The sequence below is a fragment of the Crinia signifera genome, chromosome 2 (genome assembly GCF_055691185.1).
Source record: "Crinia signifera chromosome 2, ASM5569118v1, whole genome shotgun sequence".
NCBI lineage: Eukaryota > Metazoa > Chordata > Amphibia > Anura > Myobatrachidae > Crinia > Crinia signifera.
The window spans coordinates 75,992,152-76,020,075 of record NC_139218.1 but is presented as its reverse complement, the minus strand read 5'-3'; the positions used below and the strand labels follow the sequence as shown (position 1 = coordinate 76,020,075).

The window sequence follows — 27,924 nt, the reverse complement described above, 5'->3', positions numbered from 1 at the left end:
GAGGCGAGAGATCCACCCACTCTGCTGGGGGCCAGGGAACTACCAGAAAAAAGTATTCTGTACATTCAAGAGTGTATATAAGTATGATAAAAATAAGAGAAAACTAAAAATCAAGAACTATGTGTTACACATAAGCAAATTGGAAAGTAAATTATAGTAATGGATACCTCAGGATAGAGTGTATTTTTTTCCATGTCACCGCTCTTCAGGCAGTGCTATGAATAACTTGGGGCCCTAGTTGTAGGGAGTGTAGCCACATCGGGATCATGGAAATCAATATTGGTGAACTTTTGTCTAACAAGCACACCAAGAGGGGACAGAGGCACTATCTTGAGGGCATGGTCATGTTTCCTCTACACTCAGTGGGGGCAAGTTTAAGCCCTTGGGGGTCCTAGGGCACTTAAAATGTGGGTGGGCCATCCTCACTTCTCCAGCCCATCCCATCTTCTCAGACCCACCCATACTCCTCATTTGGCTGGCTAACACTTGAAATCTGATCTACCCCCACTCCAGACCAACCTCACTTGTTATCTTACAAAATACACAGGCTGGTGTGCAAATGCACACTTGCGAAGGGTCCCTGGAGCGAGGTTCATGCCCTCTATTCTTTCTACCTCCCACCTAATCAGGATAGGCTCCCAGGCAACGAGGGAGGCCTGCGTTTCATTGGACAATTGAAGGATTATCAATAATATGCGTTGATGTTAATTTCTGTTCATTTATGACAGGCCATCAAAGACCCATCATCAATATTTTGATACATTGATGAGCCTTGTATGTGCAGAAGAGATTCACTTCATACACATAATGCAGCATAAGTCATAATGTAGATGCATGGGAGACATTTCTAGTGAAAGCTTACCAGCTTACTATTAGCCAAACTGGGAAAGGTGGAAAACATGAATTAGATCCAGCATTCCCTGGGATTCAGAAACTATGATCACAAATTTATTTGGAGGTACTCTATTCTTCAGGAGAGAGATGAGAGCAATTTACTTACATAGATGTCTCAGTACTTGGGGATTGTGGCTGTGAATGATGAACTGGGTGAGATTTGGGATGCTTTCCCCTATCGCCAGAGGCTTAGAATGGAAAGGTCCACTCTATTTAGAAATTAATATGTACAGACTTGTAGCTCTTGTAAAGTCAGTTAATTTATCATAAAAACATTGCTGGAAGATTGCATCCAGAACATCACTATTACACAGATATATGCATGGTTTCCAGCCTTTTCAGACAGGCTTGAAGATAAGCTTTCTGAGTAGGCAGATCTTGAAGCATAATTTGCTCTTGGGTTGCTTCTTGATTCTCCAAGAGATTAGCTAGGACTGATATGGGGGGAGATTCTCTAAGAATCTCCGCCCCCCTTCGTGCCCATCGCATACTTAATTATCGCATATGTTGTAACATATGTGATAATTAAGGCAAAGGACAGCTCTTGCGTTAAGAGCTGTCCTTTGCGGTGAGAGTCGCCGGGTTCCAGCAGGTCCCGGCGGCTCCCCCCTCCCTCACACACCCGGCGCTGCTGCTGCTGCGCCGGGCTCTCCTCCTCCCTGCACCCGGAAGAGGATCAGTGCAGGGAGGAGGTCACAGGTCCGGGCAGCACTGCGCTGTGCTGCCCGGACACAGGTGAGGGGGCGATGCAGGGCGGCGGGGGGTCGGCGCGGGGCGGCGGAGGGATGCGGTAGAAGCCCATTGGCTTCTATGGGGCATCGCCAGATTTTTCTGGCGATGCCCCCCCCCCCCCGCCGCAGTAACCCGGCGGGGGATGCTTACAGCATCCCAAAATGCGGTAAAAACCCCGATAACGGGTTTTTACCGCATTTCTTGTTTAGAGAATCTCCCCCTTGGACTGATTACACCAGGGTTGGGGAACCTTCGGCCCTCCAGCTGTGGTTGAACTACACATCCCAGCATGCCCGGCAACAATTTTAGTATGGCCAAATAGCAAAACTGTAGCAGGGCATGCTGGGATGTGCAGTTCAACAACAGCTGGAGGGCCGAAGGTTCCCCATCCCTGGATTACACCCTTGCTTTTTCTGGGCCAGATGCACTAAGCTTTAAAAGTGATAAAATGGAGAGTGATAAGCAGCCAGCCAATCAGCTCCTACCTGCCATGTCACAGGCTGTGTTTGAAAAATGTCAGGCAGGAGCTGATTGGCTAACTGTTTATCACATTTGAAGCTTAGTGCATCTGGCATCTGTATAATCGCTGATACATATGCGCAGAGCCGCACCATCGGTCCCGCATCAAATTTGCGGTGGGCGAGTGATGCAGAATCAGGCCCTTTGTCTCAAATAGTATGATGAGTCAAGCATACTGATACCACTTGTCCATATACTCTTTAATACACATGGTAATTCCCTGAATTATGAGCATGTACTTTTTTCCACCCCAACAATGAACTTGTAGTACCGCTGATGTGTTGTAAACCATTCCTTGGCCCTACAGTCACTGGAACTTCTGCAGCTTCCAAGAGCTTTTTATAAGAGAAGTGCATATTTACCACTGTAATTAAAACAATTTAAAGACCTTGACTCTGAGGTGCTTGCAAAGTAAAAATAGCAAGATATTTGGCACAGACCAGGTTGCAATGCATGGGGTGCAAATATGATTTTGTTTTATTTATTTATTTTTCTTGAATGCTGACTGCTTTGGAATGTAGCCCAAACATAACGGACAGCTATATTTTTACACTACAATTAAGATTTGAGTACAAACAAACTCTCCCTTCATATTATGGCCCTTATTCTGATTGATGCGGACTTTACCGCGTACTTACGGATCGCGTCTTTCTGACGTCTGCGCATGCGTGGAGAACGCTACGCGCATGTGCCACGCCTTGACTCGGTACCAGTTCGGCCAAATCCCGTCCAAAACTGTTCACCGCTATCAGTCGGGAAATAGGGGCGTATTATGGGCGTCATGCGGAATGACACATGGGCGTAGTTTCAAAGTGGGCAAAACGGGGCGGAAACATGGGCGGACACGGGGGAGTACACTTATGTTGGGGGGCGTACATTCGGAAACCACTACGAATGCACGCGATGAAAAAAGGGCAGAAATGTGCGGTGTCCACAAGTGTACTATTGCTTTGCGGACACCACTCGTTCATGCGGTTGGCGAACGTACGCCTAATGACTACAACCATTAACACCTGAACCCAATAGAATCTACTCCTTTACTCATTACTCACTAATAGGACGCTTGTCAGTGCTTTAATTGAAACCATTGCTGCTTCAAGGAACCCGTACTAAACACCCACATATGCTGTACTTGTCAGACACTTTCAAACTGCTAACAATGGACATGACAGAATATTAATACTAGCAATACACATGTGTATTTGACATGTACTCATGAAACCACACATTTTGGGTAAAGTAAACACATTTATTTATATTCATGTCACAGTCAATGGCAGTGTGATGCAATGACCATAAAATAATACATACAAACAATAAACAACATGGCAGGAATGCCGCAAAATAAATAATAATACAAAACAAATATAATTGCACACAGATGGACTCCAGCACCTCCTATGTGCCACTGCACATGCAGCCAGTGGGAAATGAGGAGGCTGCTGGCCCTTCTACAGCAGGGCAAGCTGCACCTGACCATTCAACAGCAGGGCACCCTACACCTGGCCCTTCTGCAGCAGGCCAACCTGCAGCTGGCTCATATGCACCATCAGCAGAATCATTTGGAACACAACCGGGGACTTCACAAGATAGTACCATGGCCATCACTTCAAGTACAGCTGACAGTAATGCCAGGCAAAAGAGGGCAACAGGGGAACCACAAAGGACATATGAAGCAAGGCCTCAGCTGGTTCCCCTCAGCACGTGATTGGACACAAGAAGCTGACACACACAGCACAATGGAAGATTTGGGAACACATAACGGCAGAGATTAATGCAGCCACAAGTTCATTTCCGACCACGTTTGGCCTTGGTAGGCTCCTTGGCCTGTGCAGCAGCTCTTCGGGGACGGCCAGATGCTGGGGCAGGTGGAGCAGATGATGTGGAGGGGTTGGCTGGTCTACCCCTCCTGCCAGCAGGGAGTGTTGCCGCTGGTAATGCACCAGAAACGGATGCCATTAGGACCCTGTTGCTGGTAACCAGCTCCACCATAAGCTCATTATGGTGGAGGAGGAGATCATTTTGGCGGGTGGCTTGCTCGGCCAGCACCTGAGCACTTGCAGCCATGGCCTGCATGCTCGCAGCCATGGACTGCTGGGTGCTGACCAAGCTCGCCAGGATCTCCTCGGTCCTACGCACCCGTTCTGATGCCAAGTCTCCCTGCTGGTTGATGTCCCCAAGCACCTCGGCCAAGGCGGCCAAATCGGCTTGGCCCGATGCCTGCTGCTGCACAGGCCTACCTCTGGGGCCAGGTGGCACGGACTCCTCCACCTCCTGAACAGAGTCGTCACCAAGCGGTGGGGTGTCTGTGGGCAAAGATAAACACAATTAGGAGACATTCTACGATAATTACTTGCACAAGTTTATGGCATGACCAATATTTACCTTCCAGAAAAGACGCAAACACTTCAGCTGGGGCCTCGCTATCCATAGTGCTCACCCCCCGGATCTCCTCAACTGATATGCAGCTCTCGGCCATCACCTCCAGGGGGGTGAGCTCTAGCCCTGATGGCATGGGGCCGGCCCCAGATGTCTGGCTGTGGTCCCACCGCTTGGTCAGCTTCCTCTTCAGGTTGGTTTTGAAGTCCTGCCACCTGCAATGTAAGTTGACATATTAATACATGTCACTCCCAATGTTAGCTGTTGCAGCCATTGCTCTGTGCTACATATTACAACATGTGATTATTGTCCCATATATAATTTTACATGCAACTATGATATCAACCGTTACAATACACATTCACAATCACCGTACTCTAACTCACAATGAAATTACATGGCAATAATGTATGTGTATTGTAACAACCTCACGGGCCATTTGCTAAATGCATCTAAGCATCAATTCAATCATTACTTGGCTATTACTGGCCACATGTATCACAAAACAACTTGCCTCTTCTTCACATGGTCCGTCTCACGAACTTGTGGCGCTACTTCATTAATCTCTGCCGTTATCTGTTCCCAAATCTTCCATCTGCGTGTGTGTGTCAGCCTCTCGGATGGACACTCTATCCAATCACGTGCTCGGGGAACCAGGATGGCCAGCTCCTGTGCTTCATATGCCTTATTTTTTTTGGGTGGTTCCGCTGTTGCACTGGCTCGCCCCTTGCCACGTCCCTGGCCACGCCCCCTGGCACCAGTCGCTGCACTTGAAGTGCTGGCCATGGTACTACCTTGTGAAGTCCCCTGTTGTGTTCCAAACAATTCTGCTGATGGTGGATATGAGCCCGCTGCAGGTTGGCCTGCTGCAGAAGGGCCAGGTGTAGGTTGCCCTGCTGTAGAATGGTCAGGTGCAGGTTCCCCTGCTGGAGAAGGGCCAGCAGCCTCCTCATTACCCACTGTCCGCATGTGCAGTGGCACATAGGTGGTGCTGGAGTCCATCTGGTCAAATAGTTGCTGCAGCACTGGGTCCACCTCTGGTTGGGTTCCAGACATGTTAGCAACAACATTGTCACCTTCTAATACACCTTTATATACTGTTTGTGTAATCTGTTTGGCGGACATCAGCGGCAGCTGCGTTCCGTGCGTGAGCGTACGTCGCTGGTTTTTCGCGCCGCATACGGTGGCGGAAATTCCATTGTGTAAAACCTGGCGAAAGTTCGACATGAAATACTGGTCACCAATGCTAACATTGCATCGAATCTTCTGATACACCTGTGACTATTGCTCAATACACATGCTATTTGCTAGCATGACATGACATTTCATTCATGACTACTGTGGTATTGTGGCGTTTTAGTGCAAGCTAAAAGTAGCCCATTCCCTTAGAGAATCCAGGCCACAAGTCATGCAATACTCATCTCTACTGTTATAGACCACACATGTGAGAGCCCTATAAATAATGTCTTCCTGCTAGAATCATTTGTCTTCAGATCTGGACTTGTCAGGGTCTAAGGTAAGCTCTTCCATGCTCCTTGTAGATATGATATCCATTAACAATGTAAGTGTATGAATGTATGCACTATTGCCTCACTGACTACAGATTGTTGGGCCAGCAAAGTGGTGTATTATTATTGCAACATGTCACATGTTCACTATTTCACTCACAGGGCTTAAACCTGTGTGGGTTCATCTATTGCAGGACAACATGTCCCAGCAATAGATGAAATGTGTCATAGTACATGATGTCTGCAAAAAATGCTGACACCTTTATCTGTGTGTTTTGGACGGTGTGTATTGAGTTCATATTATTGTGTCATCATTAGAGAGTCAAATGGATCTGCGGGATTTCATGGGGCGGCCATCTATTGTACGTATTGAAGGCTACAAATCTATTTGTAGTGGGATATGTCCATTATGTGCATAGGTGCATCAGTATTTATGTTCATTTCTTTATAGGTTGCAGAAGCTATTATGCGCTACATGGAGAGGAGGCTAAGGGCACTTGCGGCTCTCCCCACTCGTCGGCCAAGGAGGCCAGGACGTGCTAGAATCTATCGCACACGGGTGACTCTGTTTGCTATGCCCGATGATGAGGTACTTACTAGGTACCGGTTACCGCCACATGTCATTCTGGATCTGCTCACCTTAATTCAGAGCGATCTGGAACCTCTACACGGGATCACGACAGCAATTCCGCCTCACACACAGCTGCTGGCGGTGTTGCATTTCTGCGCCTCAGGATCATTCCAACAAGTAGTGGCAGTACTTGCTGGAATATCTCAGCCGGCCTTCTGCCGAATCCTGAGGCGTGTGACGTCGGCCATGTTCAGGCGCAAGGGGCACTTCATGGCCATGACATTTGCCACCGAGACCCTGCGCAGAAGCCAGCAGGCCTTCCATCAAATTGCTGGCTTCCCTAATGTGATAGGGGCTGTGGATGGCACCCATGTACCATTTGTGCCTCCATCTCGAAGTGAGAAGATATATAGGAACCGCAAATTGTTCCACTCACTGAACGTGATGGTGGTATGTGGCCCATCCATGGAGATTCTCGCCTTCAACTCGAAGTTTCCCGGAAGTGCCCATGACTCTCATGTCATCCGACAAACCGGGATATGGCATAGACTCCAAGAGCTGGAAGGCCGTGATGCGTGGGTTCTGGGTGACTCCGGTTACCCATGTACGCCCTGGCTACTTACGCCGTACAGCTACCCAGCACCGGGCCCACAGGAGGCATTCAATCGGGCGCATGTTGCCACCAGGCAAGTGGTGGAGCGCTCAATTGGGCTTTTAAAAGGTCGATTTCGAGTGCTCCACCGCACTGGTGGTGACTTACAATATGCGCCTGAAATGGTGTCGAGGATCGTGGGCCTGTGTATATTTTTCCACAACATTGCTGTGCGGCGTGAGATACCCTTTGATGAGTGGGAGGTACCATCTGAGCCGCAAGATCCGCCCATGCGCCCATCCCGCGCCCCTGAATGCCGGAGGGGATACCAGCTGCGGGACTCTGTGGCGCAAAGATACTTCAGGTACATGTTATTGAGTTGACAGAACACACCAATTAATGTACAAATCACCCCTTCAAATAAGTACAGTGTGTTAGTTGTCAGTGTTACAACACGAAAATTAGCCAGCCTGCCCTCCTAATGGCAAAGAAATAGGAGATATTTATCATATGTGCTTAGTTTGGGGGGAAGTTCAATATAGGTGCTAATTATTATACCTTGGACAAGGGATCTTATGTGTTTGTTATATCTTCATTATTGTAGTTGATACTATCCCTGATGACTGGTGAGTACATTGATTTATTCTATCATGTGTTGGGGATTATTTCCTGTGTTGATGTATGATTTGTTTGCATATATAGATATATATCTATATATGATGTTGGAATTTATTCACATGTTTCAACATTTCAAGGAGCATGCAGGCAGGCAGGCAGGCAGGCAGGCAGGCAGGCAGGGCTGGTGTATAATGCTGGTTTCAGGATACCTGCAAGTGTGTGTATGTGTCTTTTACACATAAATGTACGCATACACATAGATGCATAGAGTAATTAATGCTAACTACAGCTATGCGTTGCTAAGCTATAGCACGCGTTGCTTGGCGGAGCGCGGCCTTATTGGATTTGCTAAGGGCATACACACTGTGTTTTATATATATCAGATTTGTTCATTGCCATACATCAACACTACGGTTTTGAAGGCATGTGAATTTGTCACCATTTGTGTTGGCGCAGAGACGCTGTTAATGTCAAAATGAACAATAAAGTTATTATCACAAATAACTGTGATCAACCAATGCCACCACCTGATTGGTTGATAGATGCCATTGTCAACATGGCGGAGACACGAAGGGCAGAACCCTTCACGCATGAGGAGCTGCGAGTTCTTGTCTCCGTCATGGAGACAAGGCTGGGCCGTGCAGGGCCCTTTATAACAAACAGGCACAAGCGGAGGGCCTATGCTGCGGCAGGGCGCCGAATTTACGCCCGCACTCGGGTGCGGAGGTCCCTCGGGCAGCTGGAGAGGCGGTGGTCGGACCTCCGCAGGCGCCAGCCCCAGCTGCTTCACCAACTCAGGGGCGAAATAGCTGAGTGTGAGTATTTTAGCTATGAAATTTCGCACTTACAACATAGCATATATAAACAATAAAATGTGTCTCATGATAAGTGGGTGTCCATGGGTTTAAAAGTCCATAGACTGTTATGTGTGCTTCTTCCTGGTTAACATGCAGTCATGTGGCTTTTATATGTAATGGCATAGCATTGAGGATTCTGATGCATACAATGTGCCAGATCTAATATGTGTTACACATTGATAAATGCCTGGGTTGTAATGTGTGAACAAATTACTACCAATCACATACTAATTTAAATGTCACTATTTGGAATCCATTAACAGTAAGGAGCTACTTTCCTGCATCGTTTGCCATCATTATCACCCTTCCATGTATGTCTTGTTTTGGATTAATAAATGTGCCCCAATGAGCCAACATTGACCATGATGTTTTTTTCTACCACACAGCACGAGCCCGAGCCCGACAGGCCCGTCAAGAGGCGGAGGCAGGCCTGGCCCAGGACGAGGGCCAACACCCCGAGGAGGACGTGCCGGCAAGGGTGGAGGAGGAGGAAGTTGGCCAGGAGCAAATGGTGGAGGAGGAGGTGGAGGAGGAGGAGTTGCGTGAGGAGGTGGAAGAGGAGTTTGTGGCGGAGGAGGAGGTGTTGGTGGCGGAGGAGGAGGAGGAGGAGGAGGAGGAGGTGGTGGTGGTGGTGGAGGAGGAGGTGGAGGAGGAGTTGGAGGAGGAGGTGGAGGAGGAGTTGGAGGAGGAGGTGGAGGAGGAGTTGCAGGAGGAGGATGTTGTGCCCGAGGAGATGGCGGAGGAGGGGGCTGAGGAGGCCACAGTTGCACCGGACACCTCCAATTCAGAGGGGGAGGAGGCGTGCCAGGCACCGGAGTCGGCGCAGATCGGTATGTTGACATAATGCATAATTCATGAAGTAGTTGTACTGGTATTTGTTTTTTAGCACTGGTGATTACAAATTTTGGGCCCATACTAATCATATAGACCCCAAAGTGGGTAGCTACAGATACAGGTACGGGTTAGATGGGGTGTCCAAGGCATCCCTTTCATCCAGGACACCTCTGAATTACACAGGTTTGTGGGATGGGTTGGAGGTCCATTTTGACTGCCACATAACCGTTGTAGTTAAACTGGATCCTGGAGTAAAGGGATGAGTGGATCATTTGTGGCTTAAATTCACCTGCTGCAAGCGTGGATTATGACCCATCAAATAGTGGAATCTATATTGTTGTTGAATGTTATTTATAAACTCTAGGATGTATGCTATAAATGGAGTATGGCCCGGCCTACCTTGGAATGGAGTCAGAAGTTGCCAGTGTCCCAGGAGCCTCCTCTACCTAAACACCCCCTGTACTTCAGTTTTTTTTTTGGCCGTCACAGAATTGTAGGTTGGTTTAGACAGAATTATGATTTTGAGGATGTGTACTGTGCATTCCTTACATTTGCATAACTCCCATGCCACGAACCATCACTGAACTTATAGACTGAGCAGATTGTGACAAGTTCTTATTGACGGAGCCCATGACCTGCTTGTCATTGGTTAGTCATGGGTGGGTTGTGACTGAGAAGAAACAATATGACTGTTATGTCTTCTGCAGAGTAAAGTGTATAGGCCAAAAAATACAGTATGTAGTAAATAACTTAGCATGTATGTATATATGTGTCATATCTATTTATCTATGTGTGTCTCTATCTCTCTACATCATGGGTCCTCAAAGTGCGGCCCTCCAGATGTTGTGAAACTACAAATCCCGCCATGCCTTGCCACAGTTTTAACACTTCCTTATAGCAAAACTGTGGCAAGGCATGCTGGGATTTGTAGTTTCCCAACATCTGGAGGGCCGCAGTTTGAGGACCCATGCTCTACATAGATATATATATATATATATATACACACATGTCACCTAGCATTTGTGCAATTTCTGTCGCAGTATGTGAAATGTATGCAAGAATAACATGACTAATTGTTGCCCCTTTGACATGCCCACAGATGACACCACACCGGCAGATGAGGGTGTGCATGGGGCCCTCCGGCGACTGGAGCACCATCTGCGGCTGGCGCAAGCAGACCTGCAGGACCTGAAGGACCTGCTTCTTTAATTTCTAATTTTATATTTTTTTCATTATGTTATTTGTCTCGTTAATAAAAATCTTTATGCAAGTTCACAGTTGTTGGTTTTATTTGCACTTTAAATAGTATATGTGTAGATTGTTTATAATCTTTTACACAGGGTGTAATACAAAGCATTGCACTTACATTGCTGTAAGGGTTAATGTGTGCAATGCATGTGTTAGGCATGCTTGTAAGGATATATTGGAATCTAATTGATTCCAATTCCAAATAAGCAGTTTTTTATGAGGATAGGTAATTGAATAAGTGGGTCATGTGATGTCTTGCAGAAGATACTTCATAGTGGGTTGTTTGGCGTAAATCCTCCGCTTACGTGCGGTAGCACCGCTTGGCTCCCGGTCGGATGCGGTATTCCCGAGCATACTCTGTAATACTCTGTAATACCGTGCCGAATCGGAGTGTTTCTCCCGCACACGCATGATTTGTATGTCGTCCGTAAACACGCCCTGTTCTTAAAGAGTGAGTCCGTCCGAATGCGGAGGACACGTGGGCGTTTCTACGAACGATGGCCGCATGCGGCAAAACACCGTGGCGTGCGGACCGCTCCGTAAGAATGCGGGAATTTCCGCACAGATCAGAATAAAGGCCTCTACCAGGACAATCGGTGCCATAATGTGCTGTTCTGATGAGAAGTTTTTTAGTCATAGTGCAAATATATATATATATACGGTATACTGTATACATATTTTTTTCCCCCCTAAATAATTGGGGGTGCACAATTATACTCATAACTGATGAGAATAATGAAACATGTAAGGGCTCATTTATCAATGAAGGAAAAACTTGTTGAAAGTGATAAACAGTGCTCCAGCCTATTAGCAGCACCTGTATCCAGCCCCTTACTGTCATGTGTTTGAAAAATGTCAGTTGTGGGCAACTGGCTGGAGCACCATTTATCATACAAAATGAGTTTTATCATTTACAGACAGTTTTATCACTTGTTTATAAATGGGCCCCATAATGTGGTTTACACTGAGGTATTTACAGACTAAAGGAAATTGAGCAAATGAAAATTAATTTTTACAACAGAAGATATTGAATTAACAAAAGTGAAAGAAAAAAATGAATAATTTAATAAAATTAATAAGCATGCAGCGTTATTTAATAAAGTTAATAATCACTCAGCATTGATGGGTAGGCACTAGTATAAGTGTAATTGTGGAAAGAAAACTAAGTGTCAATAACACCGCTTTTACGATCGGCGGACCCTGTACTTGGAGATGATGTGATCTCCAAGTGCCACCCCCGCTTACACCGTGGGTCGGCACCACAGTGTAAACAGTGCAAATCTCGGATCCGACCTGGCTTGGAACCAGGGCCGGCCTTAGGCATAGGCACACTAGGCAATTGCCTAGGGCATTTGGAATTCCTAGGGGCATCAGCAGCTTCTGCTGATTAAAATGATATGCAGCATGCCTATATTCTGTGTGAGTGAGGCTGTATCTGCATATGAAATAGTGTATTCATGGAAACCACTGTAACATAGCATTCTGTATGCAGGTACAGCCACAGTCGCACACAAAATATAGGCATGCCGCATATCATTTTAATCATCGGAAGCTCCTTGTGTGTGCTGGTCATAACAATGCAAATAAGACGAATTTTCAGCAAAAAAGGCACCCAACGTTAGCAGAAGGGCCAGGAGCTGCATGGCCTATTGAGACAAGATGTATGAGGAAACATCTGAATCCAAGCAGAGGCAGAGGTCACAGTATTAGCGGCTGTGCGAGTGCGGTCTGCGGGTGGGTTGGTTGTGCAATAGTGTTCGGCATATGTGTAAGGGGCATTATGTGTGTCATGTATAAATGCATTAATAATGTGCGACATATGTGTAACAAGAATTATGTGTGTCATGTGTATAAGGGCATTAATAATGTGCGGCATGTGTAATGGGCATTTTGTGTGTCATGTGTATAAGGGCATTAATAATGTGAAACATATGTGTAAGGGGCATTATGTGTGTCATGTGTATGAAGGGCATTAATAAAGGTTGGCATAATGTGTAAGGGGCATTACGGTTATAAGGACATAAATAATGTGTGTCATGTGTAAGGGGCATTACTGTGTGGTATTATCAGGGGTGCCGAGAGAAAGGGGTAGGGGGTACAAATTACCCAGGCCAAAGCCTGATGGGAGGGCCCAGTGGGGGCCCTGGGCCCCCTCCCCTTAAGTGACAGCAGCAGCTGCAGCTCTTCTCCTCTGCCCAGCACACACTGCTTTGTGCTGGGTTGCAGTGTGGCCATGGAGGTGGTTAAAATACAATATTTTCTCAGGATTTTTTTCTAAGGGTATAATTTGATGAGTAATGTATATAAGGTAAAGTGGTACTACAATGTGATGTAACATGAATAAGGGACACTCTCACATGATATAATGTGAATAAAGTTGCACTACTGTGTGGCATAATTTGAATTTGGGGTAAAATTGTGTGGCCATGCCCCTTCCCAGCAAGAACGCACCCCTATTTGGGCTGCGCACCAAATGTGTGCACTGTTTCTATTTAAAATATTGCAGGTAGGAGCACCAAAATGATGACTGCTATGATGAGGGTTGATGGTGCTGGGAAAGGGGAGCAGTGTCAGAGGCGGAACTAGTGGCGGTGCTAGGGGGCACCAGCCAAAATCTTGCCGGCTCTGCTTGGAACCATGTTCCAAAAACAGGGTCAGAGCCGGGATTTTGGTGTAAAAGGGTATTGATGAACTGCATTCAGTGGCGTAACTAAAAATTTACAGTTTTCTGCTGTATGGGGGCGGACATTTTGTGATGGTCCGTTTAGATTAGAAGCTGTAGTAGCCAGAAGCGGACAGGAGAGCTGGGACCACAGAGATACAGCTGTACTTCTACAGCCGCTTTTGGAGTTAGAAGCAGAAGCCAGAAGCGGGTCCCGGGCTCCGGCCACAGAGGCGGCAGGTGAGCTCACAGCAGGTGGCAGTGGCAGTGACATTACAATAGCCACGCAGACCCACACCTATACAGCGCCTACCCGCCACCGCGGGGTCTGCGGGGCTATTGTTACGCCACTGTCTGCATTTAAAAAACTTTTTTTTGTGTTGGCATACTCACATTACAGGTTGAGTATCCCTTATCCAAATACCCGTTACCCAAATTATTCTGAAAACAATAGTTTCCAAAATGTACTTTTTATTTAATTTTTTGCTAAAAAGCTACTGGATATACAAATTCAAATTCAGTATCTGAAATTCAAAGCCAGTGTCTGAGATATTATTCAAACTTTGTTTCATGTACAAATAAAATATATTTGTGTGGATTTCATGTTTTTGATGTGCTTATACGTCATAAATGCTAGATACCTCAAGATTCCTTATTCAAATATAAAAATAATCCAAAATACAGAATAATTTCTTCTGGTCCCAAGGACCCAAGGCATTTTGGATAATTTTACCCCTATGCCACCTTGGTGTTATGTTACCATGTACTAGGATCGGGAATAGTCTTGTATTGTTGCCCAGTTGCCCTCAACCGACTGCTGGATTGGACAAGGCTGCACACTGGAGGGAGAGGCTAGGCACAGGCCAAGTTTAGGCCATAATTTTTAGTATTTTTATTTTTAATAACTTTATTATAGTTTTCATAGCGTTGTCACCATACTATAAGGTATGCAATAGATGGAAACATGAAAACTGTGTAGTAGTAGAATTCCTGTAGTAGTATAACAGCAATCAATAAAATGACTGGCTATGTAAATAGAAACAAATGTAGGATATACCTGAACATTTGCATCATGATCACATGCATATTTGGAATTTATCAATGCCACATTAAATAAAGGTTCCGCAAGGGACAGCTCTGTTGAGAGCTGTTCTTTGTAGTGCAGAGACGTCCAGGTGTACAGTAGGTCTCTGGAATCCCTCTGCTCAAGCATCGGTTGACAAGAAGGGTGCCGGAAAGGGTTCCACTTGAAATGCACCCAGGCTTCGGAAAACTCAGGCAACCCACATTCCGGAGCTTAGTGCATATGCGGTAAGCAGCCAAAACTTTGAAAAGGACATTTTATGATATTTGGCAACATTTGTGTTGCTGCATCCTGTATATTGTCTTACACATCAATAGCTCATAGGCTACAACAAACTCACTAATTATTTGTTGTAGCTCATAAAGAGATAATGTAAACAGTGTTACCTTAAGAAAGACAACATCATTTTTAAGCACTGGTTGGGGAAAAAACTCTGAGGTAATGGCTATACCACTATTTAATAGCTGTACTATATAATGGGTCATATACAATATAAACAGTATATGAGGAAATGCAAAATTTGAAATGTCTAATTACATACAAACTGGCAGTTGGAGAAAGAAAATAGGAACCCTAAGCATACCAGTTGCTCAGTGACAATACTAATATATTCAGGGGCAGTTCAAAAGAGGAGGGGTGCTATTTTCAAGGTGATTTCTGCTGCATTTGGTGGAGAAGCAGGTATAACCTTTCAGTGCAGGGTTGAATTACAGCACCCTGAAGCACCAGAATTTTTTTCGCGGCACCCCTAGGCTAAAGGTTTATCATTAAGAAAATCAGAAACAGATATTGTATAAGTTAAATTAATTGTGTTTATAACTCATCCTTAGGATCAGTTATGTGGGAATGAACAGGATTCACTATTGTTTGTCCCCAAGTTGACTATTATATTGGACATACAGATAGGGCTTGTCCCATTTTTGCAGGGCTGGTGTTTCTAACGCCAGCCCCGGCATCGTGCCATCCCCGCCAGGGGGCACGCGTGCACGAGATGCTTGCACGCCCCCTGGCAACAGAGCCTGCCTCCAGTCCCCGCCACCTCCCCTGCCGTCGCCGCAGGTACCCCTCGCCGCCCCGAGCACCCCCTAACCCTGCCTGTCTCCCTGAAGCGGAGATATAGAGTGTCCCTGAAATGTTTTCTTAGTATTCTTTAAGTAGCTCATTCTTTATTTCTTTATGTTTTAGTGGATACTCTTTTGTTTTTTTTGTAAGTTATATTTCCATTTATATTTCATTACTTAGACCTTTTTTATTAATTATGAATACATTTGTAGTTATCACTCAGCTTAATAGGATAAAGTCAGTAGATTTTTCTTGAAAATTTTGTATTTTTACTTTGATTATCTGATTTCTATACTACAGTATCTACATCTGCATACTTTTCAATTATACAGTAACACCTAACTTTTAGTTCTCTTTCATAAAGTAAATTTTAACAATCAAATTGCAAAAATAAATTGGCATCGATTATCTGTAGTAAAAGCTGAAGGATCAAATTCTCTAGAATTTTTTTTTCTATTTCCTTTTAATATTGTGTCAAAGGTAGACTGGAATTTTGAGATTAGAATTCTACCAAAAAAATGAAAGGTAGATCGTTTAATGAATTGTAAAATTACATATGTCATATATTTGTTAAAACATACATTTGGGAAAGAAAATTAAGAGCCATTTAAAGATCCACATGCTAGAGCACACATAAAACAAATATTTATATATATACTGTTATATATATACTGTATATTTGGTGTCCTGAAGATGGGCTCTGGCCCGAAATGGCGTAGACCCAATACATTTCTTTTGTTAATATAAGCCCTGGAGTGACACTGACGATATCTGCACAGTAAATTGGTGATCTGGCTTCTTGTCAATGACAGGAGAAGGCACCCAGGCAAGATCATATTACTCCAGCACAAAGCAATTGAATGCAAATGACAGAAATATTTTAAAAAATGCCAGGAAACCTCCAATCAGGAAAAATATTGCAAGCACGGGGAGAATATAGCAAAGTTAGGGCCATGCTGGGAATCAAACCAGTAGCGCACGCAGGGGGGGTTCTGAGTACCCAGAAACCCCCCCAGGAGTCTAAGGAGTCTAGACTGAAAGCTGAGGGTCCCCTCTTTCCATGGGTATAAAAATTTTAAAAATCGGCCCTTGGGAACCAGAGATATCTGACTTCAAAGCAGTGGTCCCCATCCAAGCCTGTTAATTGATCTTCCCAGTCAGATATTTCAGGTTCTGTCTAACTTAGAGTTTTTCTGATGGTACATTCCAAAAGCTGGGACTCTCCCCCTTTATTTGACACTAGTAGCTTGTCTCTACTGTTCCTACGACCAGAGATATCACCCTTCCAGTAGCTGGTTACTGCTCCAGCTCCACACAACTGGTATGTAGTTTTATATACTCGTTGGCAGATTGCTCTGCCTCCTGAACTCTGATCCCCTAGTCCCCAGTAACATTTGGTAGGTGGGATTCTCTAGTTTTTAATTCCATTAAAATCTAAGAAATCTATTTTTGGGAACTGGAGATATCTGCAGTCAAGCAAGCTGTCCTCCCACCAGAAAATTATGAATAATAAGCCCACTCCATTATACACCCCTCCTTATGTATCAGGGCCCCTTCATTCAGCCCAATGCCCCCTTCTCCCACCCCATCTCCCACCATCTGTGCAGTAAAGGGGTAATTAGTGGAAATTACTGATCCAGGCCCTACATGCTGAGCAGTTGATATAATACCCCCTACCACCCGCGGGACATCAAAGCTTCCCCCACCCCTACTGCTGGAGGATCGGTAGGGGCCCCAATACATTGCTATGCCCAGGGGTCTACACTGCTGTTGACTTCCCTGTATGTATATATATATATGTATGTATATATATATATATATATATATATATATAGATATATATATGTGTGTGTGTGTGTGTGTGTGTGTAATATATATATATATATATTTTTTATTATTTCTATACATTTGGTCTATCTATAATACTTTAACTGACCCGGCATATACTGGGTCACCTAAGTGTCCATCTCCGTGCTTTGCTCCGCCCCTCTGGAAACCCCCTTCTGAAAATCCTGCGTTTGCCACTGGAAATGATCACAGGTGTTTCTTCTGTATGATTTGTATTATCATTTATTGTAGTACCGGTCGGATCTTACTTATCTGTGTATTCCAAAAATGAAAATATTCCGAAAACCGTGGTTTTTCAGAATATTTAGTTGATTTTTTTCCTAACCCTTTTTTTCATACTTACCTCATACCCCAAGGTCCACAGCGGCCTCCGGGATCCTCTTCAGCGGCATCTCCGGTTTCAGGGGTACATAGCACGAATACACTCATGCAATGTACCCATGGGAACTGGAGATACCACTGTAGAGGATCCTGAAGGCTGCCGCGGATGCCAGGGAACACCGTGGACATCAGGGGACCACCAGGGCACCACCAGGGGACCAGGTAAGTATGAAAAAAAAAATCCAAAATCTGAAAAAATCCTTTATCCAAAATGGTTGTGGTCCCGAGCATTTCAGATAAGGGATACTTAACCTGTAATCCTAAATTCATTACTTTCAGTACTGTACAGAATGTTGGAGAATATTTTTGACTGAATTACTTTGTTATTACTACTGTATGCGATTCTGACCAGCTCTTAAATAATACTAAAATAATACTACCGTATGTCTACTACCACAGGCTAAGCATGTATGGTACCTAACGTGGTTTATTTATATTGTGTAATTTTCTTTTTAATTCTAGGGGGGTATTACAAATAAAGCCAGAAAATCACATCATACTAAACATAATTATGTTTTTCCATCTCAATAGAAGCCTTGTTTACATTTGCATTTTAGGAAAACCTTGTTGTTTTCCAGTGGGATTTATATTTAGCACTGCGGAAGGTGACTGACTAAACTGTAAATTTCAGCTGAATATTGAATTGCTACAGTACTGTACATATGTAGCATTAGCATGCATGTAAAATAAATTGCATTTGCACCATTTGCAACCCAATTTCTTTCTATTTCTGTTCAATATTGTCTTAAGTAATAACTAACCTTATTATTGAAACACTTATGAGATCTGAAATGTACAAACATGTTTTCTGTACAGATTAAGTGTAACATTTATCGAATGCCGTATGGGTCCTGGCACTTAAGCCAAGGAGTAATGTTCTTTGGTCCCAATTACTGATTTTATGTCAGACTTAAAAAATTGCCTCATTTTGCATTTTCTGATGTGGAACACAGCTTTCGACAATCTTTGTTTGATTATCTTTGTTGTAATATCAGGTAAATGTGTTTCTCAATTCCCAATTACAATACCAGATGTTACAGAATACATTATTAGAAACGTAATTTCCTAATCTAGTAAAAACTGCTCCGACTGCATCAATCTTACATTTTTTTGCAGTAATGTGTTTTAAATGTACCACTTGTTTCTGTAGCAATTTATATAATGGTGGATATAATGGCTACATAATATCTCAATATTTTGCTGCACTGTAGAGATTGAGACTGGACTGTTCTATTGTAAGTGCAGTATGCTGGCTGTCACACACAGATCTAGACAGTAATAAGATCTTCACATGTTCCTCAAATGATTCATTCAGTTTTGACTTTATTATTTTTGGGCATCCCGATGATTGTGAGGCAAAGCATGTGCCGATATCAGCCTAATCTTGCATGTATTTTATTTACACCAATAAACACCCTGTTTTGCCAACTTTAATTCAGAGTAGCAGTACGGTATCCAACTATACAGACTTCTTAGCTTTAACATAATTCATACCTAAAAGAAATCAGACAGAGGGACTAATTCAGATCTGATCGATGGGCTGCCAATATTAGGAGCTCAGCAATCACGTAGCCGACTATTCCCAACGAGTGAAATCCCGTCCTTGTGCACGGCTAAGCTGAGATTTACTCGAAAGGTGATGGCTGTGGGGAGCTCGGGATCGCTGATGACATGGACGCAGGCTGTCAATCAGCGAGCATACAGTCTGTTATTACAGGCAAACAATAGTTTTGTGACCACCAGGGTCACTACAAGAGCGCTGGTTCTCCTACAGATATATGAGGATGATAACCTTTTTAGCCAAGCTGCAGCCTCCTATTCAGAGGAATTGTGTACCTCTTGTGGAGCAAGAAATGTGGGTTTTTGGGGTATCCAGCAATATGCTGGTACACCTAGGTGGCACTGCTTAGCCAAAAATAATTTACCCAGTCAGATGTCTGGATTAGATAGTATACATTTATTAAAAAACATAATTTCATCAATTAAAAATACATTTCATATACAAACATGACATACAACATATAACATATACCAATTGCTATTCTGTGCAAAGCTGGGTATGGCTTTAAAAGTCTATATAGACAGAGGCTTATATTGAAAAATGAGTGTTCATTATAACACAGAGGCTTTTCATTATAGAGGCTTTTATAGTTACCAGTCCATATGGCCGTGTGCTTTGAATGCAAGTTTTGCAGGGTTTAAATGTAATGTCACAACTGGACTTCCTCCCTTTATCTGAGCCGAGCTGGAGATTATTTGTAATCCTTATGGATGGTCTACCTCTTTGCAGAGGGACCGGCTCCAGGTGGTGTCCGTCCAGTAAGTGGATCTACTTGTATATTGGATATTACCACTGCAGCAGCGGCACTGGGCTGTTCTCCGGGCTTGACGCTTGGCTCCCAGTACGCGTTTCTCCGCCTAATGTTATCTCAGCGGCTTCATCAGCATATTGCTGAATACTCCAAAAACCCACACTGTTATTACAGGCCATCAGGTGATCACACAGAGGGCTTGAGCATGGTCCTCCGATAATTGCAATGGCTGCAAATATGCAGCCCTGTGATTTAGTCTGAAGTGGTACAGAGTACAAGTTATACTGTTGGCACAGGTGCTTTAGGAGAAGAGGGGGCCCAATTGGAAATTGAAACTCCTCCTCTTTGGCAGTGCAGAGATTATGACATTGTACCAGAATCTACCGGGCATGTGAGGGTCAGTGGGAACATTGCCCCCGAGCTGTGATCCCGAGGACATGTCTATTATGCACGCCCAAATCACCAAAAATGGTGGCTATTTCCTAGTGATTTTTGTTTGCTCAGCTGGCGCTGGACCTACAGAGAGGTGAGTATTGTTAAATGGGTGCAGCATGTGCTGTATGTGGGGCTCATGTGCACCACACACCCTGCACCCATTATTGATATGCCAGTGACTGTTGGATAGAGCTGGGCCTAGGCATAGGTATTGTAGGCAGGGCTGCCATCATAAATTGTGGGGCACTGACTGACAAAATAGGCAGGGCCCCAGTTCTCTTTCTTGAACAGTCAGCGTGCCTGGTGAGACCTATGTCTGCAGTACTGGCCACAGTACTTAACCTCTACATTGCTTCAAGGGAAATGTGAATTTTGTTTATGACAAATAGACTCCAATCCTGGGCCCCCTTTCTGTCTGGACTTGGGACTAGAGTCGACTGGGCGGCGATTACTTGATCGCGGCAGGCTCTGCAAATTAGCAGCCCAGGAATTAGGTCTGAATAACCCCCATAGAGTGTACACCTGCATTTTCTCATTATTTATGTTGAACTACAAGTCTCAGCATGGGAGGACCTTTCAATATGTTTTATATATGATACACCTCATATATTGTGTTGTGTTGCAATCCCATTACTTTAACTCTTTTTCAAATGCTGTCAGGTTCGCAATAACACAACCGCATATCCCGCTAATATCTATGTAAAGTTAATGCAGGTACTTATCTCCATAATATGTATTCAGTTGCCTGCAAAAGAGAATCTATTTTAAAATGGCTTAATTGAAATGTTATGTGTATGGTGTTTTTTTCTAAATAGGTATTAGACAAAAAAAAATTGCTTTTTTTTTTATCTCTTAAGGCCCCCATTCACTTGTCAGATTTGGCATGTTTTCTTCAGATTCAGATGGATCTGACAGACCCATCTAAAGAAAAAAGGCCAAATCTGCCTCATGCCGCCCATACACGCTGCGATTCCCGGCGGTGCGATGTGTGCTTTGAGGTGCGCGCTCCCGTGCTGCACATACTTTTTGTACTTGCTTTTCATCGCATCGCATTGCATGCACAAGGCATGCAATGCAATGAGATGGATGCTATTTAAGCCCAGAACACATGCCGGGATCGCAGCGTGACTATGGGCAGCTTTAGATCAGATGTGCTGCACCAAAGATCACTCTGATCTGAAGCTGTCAGGGGTCTATCATAGGTCTGAAGTAAACAGAGTGAATAATTAGCCCAGGGGCAGATCAGATAACTGGGAAATCTGAAATCAAATCAAGGGAAATCTGAAGAGATTTGTAGCTTCAGACATGTCTGCGTAGTAGATGGGTGGCTTTACTGTGTTTGCCAGTAAAGTGTTTATATCATTCAGGCAGGGTTATTTTTTGTCTTTCATACATTACACTGTTCTGCTGTTCATGTGGAATACAATTCAGAGCTGTATCCAGCTAAATCTGAGTAGAGAAATACCTAGTGTTCACTCTAGGATTTGTTTAGGGCAAGGTGCTGACCACCGAGCAGGGCACATTTTTCAAATAGGAGGACACATTTTAGATTTGCACTGGAAACAAAAAAAAAAAACCACATATAAACTTAATTGTTGCCAGGGGTTACATGCTTGTTGCCAAGTATTACATAGTTGTTGCCACAGGGGTTTCAAGCTGGATGCCATGGGCGGCTTCATGCTGGTTGCCATGGAGGGTTTAATGCTTGTTTCCCAGGGGGTATTGCATGCTCGTTGCCCAGGGGGAGGTACATACTCATTGCCCAGGGGGTATTGCATGCTCGCTGCCCAGGGGGTATTGCTTGCTCGCTGATCAGGGCATATTGCATGCTCGCTGATTAGGGCGTATTGCATGCTCGCTGATCAGGGCATATTGCATGCTTGCTGCCCAGGGGTATTACATGCTTGCTGCCCAGGGGTATTACATGCTCATTGCCCAGAGTGTATTGCATGCTCATTGCTCAGGAGGCTGAATTAGATGACATGTCGCTCTCAGAGGAAGAGATGAGCAGCGTGTCAGCACGGTGGGGGACATGAATCGGCTGGAAGTGCTGACACTGCTCTGAGTTGAGCATCATATCAGCTCTTCCAGCCGCATCCTGTCCCCGCTGCACTGACATTTCACTCAAATCCTTGGCTGAGAGCATCATGTCAGCTCTTCCAGCCACATCCTGGCGGTAGGGTGCACTTTATAGGGCAGGACAGCTTTACAAGTTGTAAAAATTTGCAGAGTGCTGCGCCTTGCAAAGAATGCTAGAGGGAAATAAAATACCTTTAGGTGATAACATTTTGTAAAAGTGTCAGTTTGATATTTACAGTAATGCAGTCATTGAAAGATGCCTGTAAATGAAAAAACCCTTATTAAATGAAGTCTTTTTATTTAATATTGGCAATGATAACAAATGAAGTGGTCTATTTGGTAAGCCTTGGAGAGAGATAAAGAGGATAGAGGTAAACCACCAGCCAATCAGCTAATATTTATCATGTTACAGGCTGTGTTTGAAAAATGATAGCTAGGAGCTGGTTGGCTGGTACTTTTTCTCCGTCCACTATATATTTGTCCAAGGCTTAGTAAACAGACTCCTAAGTACTGTACTGTACATGTTTACATAACATAGGATGTGCATTTAAGTTATCACACTAATTTAAATGTTCTTTCTCTTTAGATTGAATCCCGAAAGCGACTTGCTAAAACAGTCTTGGTATTTGTTGGACTCTTCGCATTCTGCTGGCTACCCAACCACGTCATCTATTTATATCGCTCCTACCATTACTCAGAAGTGGACACTTCCGTTTTGCACTACATTACCAGCATCTGTGCTCGGGTGTTAGCTTTTACCAATTCCTGCGTGAATCCGTTTGCTCTTTATTTGCTCAGCAAGAGTTTCAGGAAACAGTTCAACAACCAATTGTTCTGCTGCAGGCCAAGACTCATTGTGCGGTCTCAGAGCATGGGAAGGAGTACCACCAGAATGACCTCTCTGAAGAGCACTAATCACTCCATGGCCAGCTTTAGCCTGATTAATGGCAAACATATCTGTCATGAAGGCTGTGTATAAAGTTGTTTAAATAGACATTTACTGTAGACGCTTTCACTTGCTCTTTGAGTGTCTACAGTAATTCCATATTTGTAAATAGTACAAATAGCATTGTGAGAAGCAGGGTGTTACAATATGAATGGTTGTTAAAACATGATCACCAAATGTTTGGTGTTGGCAACACATGGCCAGCTGCTCCTGATACCCCTGTTCTAATGAGCATGCTTGGTGGTTGCTGGCACTTACCTAGTGCCCACTTATCCATTTTAATAAAGCAAACAGCTCATATGCCAGCCATTCAGACAAGCATAGGGCATCCATAGTGTAGGGATAAGTATCACTGGCACACATAGTGGCATGGGCTTGTGGAGACTATGCTACTGACACAAGATCACTCTCCAGCTATAATCTTTTAACACTAGTTTTATTTCGATTTTAAACAAGTACTTTAAGTTAAATATTCCCAGTGGCAGATTTCATGACTGTATTCTCAAGACTAGAAACCCCGTCAGTTCTAAATGTGTAATTGGCCTTACCTAAGCTCGTAGTGCATGTAACCATGAGTAACAATGGCCACAGGCTAGTCCTAAATGTGGCATCATGTAAGGCCCAATGCACAGAGAGATAATATTTTATATTATGCACGGGACTCCTATTTCTTGTTTATACCAGAAGTAGCTATATTGCCATGCTACTGGCAGTTTTTAAAGTTAAAATGTGACAGCTGCTACTCATGCAAACTACCGCTTATTCTTGTTGTAACTGTGGGGTCGATTTATTAAGCTCGGTGAAGTGATAAAGTGTCTGGTTTTTATCAGCGGCCAATCAGCTCCTACCTGCCATTTTTCAAACCAAGCCTGTAACTTGACAGGAGCTGATTGGCCGGTGATAAAAAATAGACACTTTATCACTTCACCGAGTTTAATAAATCTGCCCCTGAGTCCGAAGTGGAGCTTTTGTTGGTTCCACCGCTTCCATTGACTGATAGATTACTGTATTTTAGGATTTGTGTTTTTACATCAGCTGGAGAGTCATAGACTACTTAGTTTTTCATTAGTAAAGCCTTGTGCCAAAGCTGCTATTAATTTCAGAGGAAATATTGTATAACTTCATTTATTAAAGGGAAGGTCCCCTCAGGATATTTTTTTGGTGGTCCTTTCTCCCCTTCAACAGCAGCATTGAAGGTGCGCCTCTCAAGACCCATCCCTTTATCAAGTTGAGGACCTTCAAAGTTGGAACTCTACAGGGATCACCACTCAAAACATATTGTAAAGGTGGCTGGACCACCATATGGTAACATGAAGCTTGATCTTTTTGCTGGTGGATGGATTGAAGAAAAGGACCCACTTTCCCATCCAGGTCCTGGTTAGAGAGGAAGGAGGGACACCATATAGGAAACTTATAAAGTTATATTATTCATTGATCATGTGACATCAAGTTATGTAAAAGTGGTCAGATATTTAAATATGTATTAATGAGTATTTATTTTCTGCATAGAATTATTAAGTTATACAGAGTATTGTTTACTGGTGCTAATGTTGCTGTTTGAGCACTAGAGTATCTTGTGAAATAACATTTGGAAGCAGTGTGAGTTAATGAATGTGAATGAGAACAGGTATCAAGTTGTATTGTGCATTAACAAGGCAGGGACAAAGTAAGCACAAATGCCATATTTTTTATATATACAGTATATTGTAATGTTATGCATGCCACACAGAAATATAAAGATAATGGTTGTATATTTTCAATATGGTAGCCCTGGAGATATTAAACAATGTCATGTATATTATTTGTTTATTTATGCAAATGGCCAAATTGATAAAACACAGCAAAGTAGGAAACACACCAACATCGATACTGATGTTTCTATGCAACATCTGAATACTGTCAATGGGGCAGATGTATTAAGCCTTAACAAGAGATAAATGCGAGGGTGATATAGAGGAATAAATGTCCAGCCAATCACCTGCTAACTGCCATGTTACAGGCTGTGCTTGAAAAAAGTCAGTAAGGAGCTGATTGGATGGACGTTTATCTCTCTTTATCACCCTTGTGTTTATCTCTTGTTAAGGCTTAATACTTCTGCCCCATTATTACAAAATTGCAAGTCCCTGCCAAAGTTATGTTTAGCCTTTTATGTAGTTCCATTAAATTTAAAGACACAGGGGCTGATCAGCCTAGTTATCAAAAAAAAAACAACACGCAAATGGGTAAAATCATGTTGTACTGCAGGTGCAGAGAGTTTTAGATTTGGGTGGGTTGTGTTCAAACTGAAATTTAGATAGCTTTACTTTTACATTGCAATTTAACATCTGAGGGCTACATGCAAAAACAGACAGTATTTGCCCTACAGAGAAACAATTTAAATGTGTTTGCTCCCCTTGCTATACTAAATCCGGCCCACAGTTTGTTAACTGAGAAAGCATATAGTATACAGTCTGCCTTAGGACATTACCCATGCAATGGCTGATTAAATAGCCAAATGATAGTCTTTAAAAAAATAAAAAAAATACAAGTGAACGTTCCCACAAGACATGTGTGTGAGTTTGGGAAACAGAGTATATGCACAGTAAGCTGTAAATACCTCGTAACTGTCTTGAACCGATAGTCACAGACATGAGTAGATCCAGGTGGGGCTAATTTTGTACTTATTTCGCTTCCTAAATATTGGTATGTGTAAATACATTTTCCTTTATATAAAAAGAGCATTATAGTATAGGTATTAAGGAGCAGTAGCTGAAAATGTATGCTGTATTATGATTATGAAATGTTTACATGGACTTCTGACCTACGCATAGTATAGTGTAGGGCACAGGTCTTCAACCTGTGGCCCTCCAGATGTTGTGGAACTACATGTCCCAGCATGCCCTGAGGTTTTTGCATGCTCTTATAGGAAAAAAATGTGGCAATGCATGTTGGAACATGTAGTTTCACAACATCTGGAGGGCCACAGGTTGAAGACCCATGGTGTAGGATGACCCAATTCACTGAGAACAAATGACATTAATGTATCTAGTATGAAATAATGTCGCTGATGTATCACAGATACAAGACACCCACAGTAAAGTTAACTTATGAAATGTAAAATATGCAGGCGTATAATACATTTCTATTGCTACTAATGCATCTACAGTAATTTTCCTCATGGCACAGCCACAGTTCACCTACCATAATGCATTAAGAATTGCTGCCACAAAAGGCCTCTGCACAAACTTTTAAGGGTCTGGATGGGAAAGTCACTATATGACCCCTTTTATTTCCCAACTAAAATACTAATTGGTTTATCCTCATTTATGATGAATCGTAAGTGTGAGAATACATTTGGTTACACAGTTAATACATTTCTGCTACTGTACATTTTTTCAGTGTTTTTATTGAAACACATTTACATTTACAATTCAACCCCTGTCACTGAAAGTCCCCTCTCATACAGGTGGCACAGGGTAAAACAATCAGGGACGGTCTGCAACCATGGAGCAGCCCTGGCATGCTAAGGAGGGCGTGGCCAAGACAGAGGGGGCATGCCACAAGTCAGGGGGACACACTCCCTATTGGGGGCCAGACCATCTGTAAGTGTGAGAGGTTTACCAAGCAGAGGATTGCATTGGAGGCTGCGCTGCTAGGCCTTACCACTCTCTGTCTGCCATACCGGCCCATCCAGCCATCGGCCTTTCTGGCATTTGCCTGGCAAGATGACCAGTCCGACCCAGGTTTCAATCATCAATACAGTATGTGCCTCATATCACAGTGATGTTGTGAGTTCCCTATAAATGAATACATATAGTAAGCTACATTCTCTTGTACATTATATAAGCTCGCTGTGTGTAGTTGAGAAGTCTATTTTAGTGTACCGTTTTGGCACTTTGTGAATGCTCTAATTTAATAGATGCCAACAGTCTCTAATTTGCAGGGAGAATGCCAAAGTGTAATGATTTGTCCCTGACAATTTTGTGGCCGAAGAAAGGTCGCTGTTTTTTAATATTTTCCAAGTGCACTAAATAAATTCTCTCCTTCTGTATATACAATTATATTTACCTAATACAGGCATGTCCAAACTGTGGCCCTCCAGCTGTTGTGAAACTACATGTCCCATCATGCCTTGCCACAGTTTTGCTATTAGGGAATGCTAAAACTATACCAAGGCATGCTGGGATGTGTAGTTTCACAACAGCTGGAGGGCCACAGTTTGGACATGCCTGACCTAATATGTTCTTATTGCCCAGTTTTTGTATATATTCTAATTCATTAAATACGAACACAAAAATATCTAAAAATGTATTTTTAGTGACTATGAGGACACTGTCTGTATCACAGCTTGGAAGAAAGATAAAGTGAAGAAACCGAAATAATC

The 27,924-nt window shown here is 43.5% G+C and overlaps 1 protein-coding gene across 1 annotated transcript in view; it reads left to right on the top strand.

Moving 5' to 3' along the window:
* GRPR (gastrin releasing peptide receptor) overlaps positions 1-27,680 on the top strand; it is a 175,337-nt gene extending 147,657 nt beyond the window's left edge. The window contains exon 3 of the mRNA XM_083172430.1: positions 23,202-27,680. Coding sequence (XP_083028556.1) covers positions 23,202-23,594 — 393 coding nt within the window. The 3' untranslated portion in view covers positions 23,595-27,680. The remainder of the gene's footprint in view (positions 1-23,201) is intronic.
* Positions 27,681-27,924: the final 244 nt, after the last annotated feature.